The sequence below is a fragment of the Perkinsus marinus genome (assembly GCF_000006405.1).
Source record: "Perkinsus marinus ATCC 50983 genomic scaffold scf_1104296972490, whole genome shotgun sequence".
NCBI lineage: Eukaryota > Perkinsozoa > Perkinsida > Perkinsidae > Perkinsus > Perkinsus marinus.
In genome coordinates this window covers 1-2,942 of record NW_003201723.1, presented here as the reverse complement: position 1 = coordinate 2,942, position 2,942 = coordinate 1, and the positions used below count along the sequence as shown (strand labels likewise).

The window sequence follows — 2,942 nt, the reverse complement described above, 5'->3', positions numbered from 1 at the left end:
ACTTTTCAGGCTCGCCGGCTCGTCCCTCGAGCGATCATCGTTACAATCATCATATGCTGTATTGTGTATGTGTTGGTTGCTGGTAGGCGGAGCGAAGCGCTTCGTGAATGTAATCTTTTGCCGTCAGTCGCATTCGTCCATTTGGCGCCGCTTGCCAGTGTGAATATGAACGCGCCTTTGGCTACAGCTTTTGAAGCCCGAGGAGCGACGGTCTTGGAGTGAGTACCTACTTTGTATCTTTGTCGCTTGAACCTAAGATATCATTTGAAGATTTGTTGTTTCCCTCGGGGCTGTTGGCAATACCATGACGTCAGTGATGTCATCCATGATTGTTCAGCCGCGCATCATGCTACGGATGAGCAGTGACGGTCTTCTCCCGAGATCGGTACAAAACCGAAAGTGAATCGGTGAGTCGATTCTCTCTCTTCAGATTGGGAGGCTCACTAGTTCTGGTACGCCTTCTGTAGCACTGATCATTACGATCGTCGTGTCATCGGCGCTCGCCCTGGTGATCGATTTCGAAGCCCTCGCAGATATAGTGTCTTTTGGAGCGCTGCTCAGCTTTCTGGCTGTATGCTTGTGTACGATGCTTGGTAGGAAATTTCCCGAAAATTTTTCGAGTTTTTCGATTTTTTCCCGATTTTCAGGCAGAGTGGTACCTCCGTGGATCCACCATCAGCAGACATCCTCCGAGCAGCCATCGGAGACGTACGGAAAACCCGGAATGCAGGAAGAGCCTCCTAGGGTCGCGGGTGAGGAAGGAAAAGCTGAATTGAATTCGCCTAAAGTCAATCTTAGATGTGCAAACGAGTTCCCCACTTCGACCACACTATCCCAGAGAAATACTCCTCATGGTCTTATTTTTCGAGGTGACTTTTCTTTTGAATTTTTCTCGAAAAAATATTTTTTTCAGGTTGCCACGTTAATTTTCGGGGTGTTATTTTTGCATAATCTTGTGAGTATATTCTTCTGTCTACCTTTTCTCATCATTTCTCTCATCGCCGGAATCGCCACTGCCCGAATTGTCCGCACATATCTCAAGTAAGGCAATCGATCACATCACAACTGACGATAGCAACAGCAGCAGTTACACCGACGTGAACAGCAACGAGAATATCGACTCTTTTCGTGTGCCGGGTGCGCCTGAGGTCCCGCTGATAGGAATGTTCGTCAATACGTAGGGTCAGAGGGTAGGCCTCGAGGAGAAGGATGAGCGCAGCCAGGTACATGATATCTGGCCTACCATCAGCGGCAGTCATTCGAGGCTTGGCAGTGATGCTCGTTGCGACCATATTTTACTTGTCTTACTCAATACGAAACTCTAGTTTAGCGCCCTCAGGAGAAACGGGTGGGCAGAAAAGGTGAACAGCGAACTAGAGTTGTATTGAATATCAGCAGCAGCAACGCTCGCTGAGGTATCGTTACGCTGTGTTGTATGTAGGATCGTGAAGGCTGGCAAAGGGTATGCAAACTTCGAGGATGACACCACTGGTGACGACGTTCAGTCTGATGATGTGATTTGAACCCATGAGCAGTTTCTTTTAAACTCCCTTGTTGTGGTCAACAGTCAGCTCAATAACGCGACGCATAGTAGGTGGGTGGTTCGTCCCATAAGTAGTCGTCGTTGTTGCGTACTATGGATTTGCACCCAAGCAGACCGGGCGGTCGAAAGGACTGAATCCAACACTAACCTCCTTACGTTGAAGATCCGAGGAGGCTCGCTCGATTGGCGCGCATGATACGTTTCCAGACACCACACATACGAAGAACTACTAGTAGGGTAGTGCAATTCTGCACCATCGTGGCATGAAGCTTCTGGATGAGCCATAGAATGGCAAGGTTAGAGTGGCTAGTATTTTAAAATGACGAGTTCCCCGACAAGGAGGAGGCGTTACGTATATCGACGTGAAGATACAGCTCCATTCTGATTATTTGCGACTGAGCTTCTCCTATAAAGTCTTCAGTTGCCGCTTCTTTGCAACTTCATAGAGTCAACAGTGTGACAGAGATCGCTTTAATCGGTTACAATGGTATTCACTTGCTCTCTCACTCTTCCTTGCATTTCCTCACACAACAGCACTAATGGGAATTGCCGAACGATTAAAATACCAGCAGAATCAAGAATGAACAACTATACAGTAGTAGTAGGAGGTCGTCAATCAGCCCAGGCAGGAGCCATCAAGAGGAGACCGCCAGGCAGCAGATCTGCCCTCAACGGACTCGCCGAATCGATCAACTCCCCGTCAATGCCGAACTCCGCGTATTTCGAATCAGGGTGGGACGCATCCCTCTTAATAGTCGGTTCGAAGATTACGGAAGTGACCCTCTCAGTCGTCACTCGTGGATCCTCGAGATGCTTATTGTCCGCCACTTTCGCCACGATTTGAGTGAACCTAAAACAGGGAGTGTCTCCACGATCAGAGTCGAGAAATATGCAACATCTGTGGATTTTTTTGAGGAAATTCTCATTGATTCCTGCGCTGAATTCGTGTAATTAGTGAGAAAACTTTTGAACTCAGCCGATAAAAGCGAACACCTTACGTTAATCGATCGACCGCGGGTATAATGACCAACTCCATATATCCGCTTGCCAAATGTGCGCTTTGCATCCACACCGTTCGGTCCTCCGTATTTCGAACTGCGACATTCGTCAGCGACAACAAAGACACTCCCTTATTGTCGTCCACCTCAGCCCACCCCTCCTCCCCTGCTTCCACGATAGGGGACGGATCGAGCATATTCCGACCGTTCAGCTGCGTACAGTATTTAGTAGTGAGCTTATGCAAGACACTGCATGCCAAACACGACGTTCCACAAGGCCCCACATTTTGCAACCATCGTAGCATCCTAGATTCAGAGCTAGGTAGAGGTTCGACGACCTCAGAGTCGATGAGACTATAGTACGCTGGGGAGAGACGGCGTCGTCGTAGTAGTGGTGTTTT

At 48.5% G+C, this 2,942-nt stretch overlaps 1 protein-coding gene across 2 annotated transcripts; it reads left to right on the top strand.

Annotated features, from left to right (window-relative positions):
• Nucleotides 1-5: 5 nt before the first annotated feature.
• On the top strand, nucleotides 6-1,523 carry Pmar_PMAR017499 (Cationic amino acid transporter, putative; the record flags this gene model as incomplete). Of its 2 annotated transcripts, none has more annotated exons than XM_002766529.1 (10): nucleotides 6-82; nucleotides 128-218; nucleotides 271-385; nucleotides 431-593; nucleotides 648-752; nucleotides 799-869; nucleotides 914-1,041; nucleotides 1,088-1,177; nucleotides 1,224-1,361; nucleotides 1,442-1,523. In XM_002766529.1, coding segments are annotated over 10 exons (1,059 nt in total), but the record flags the coding sequence as incomplete, so codon positions are not given. The 2 variants fall into 2 exon arrangements, with proteins under 2 accessions (XP_002766575.1, XP_002766576.1); XM_002766530.1 differs by having other exon boundaries at nucleotides 1,220-1,361.
• Nucleotides 1,524-2,942: the final 1,419 nt, after the last annotated feature.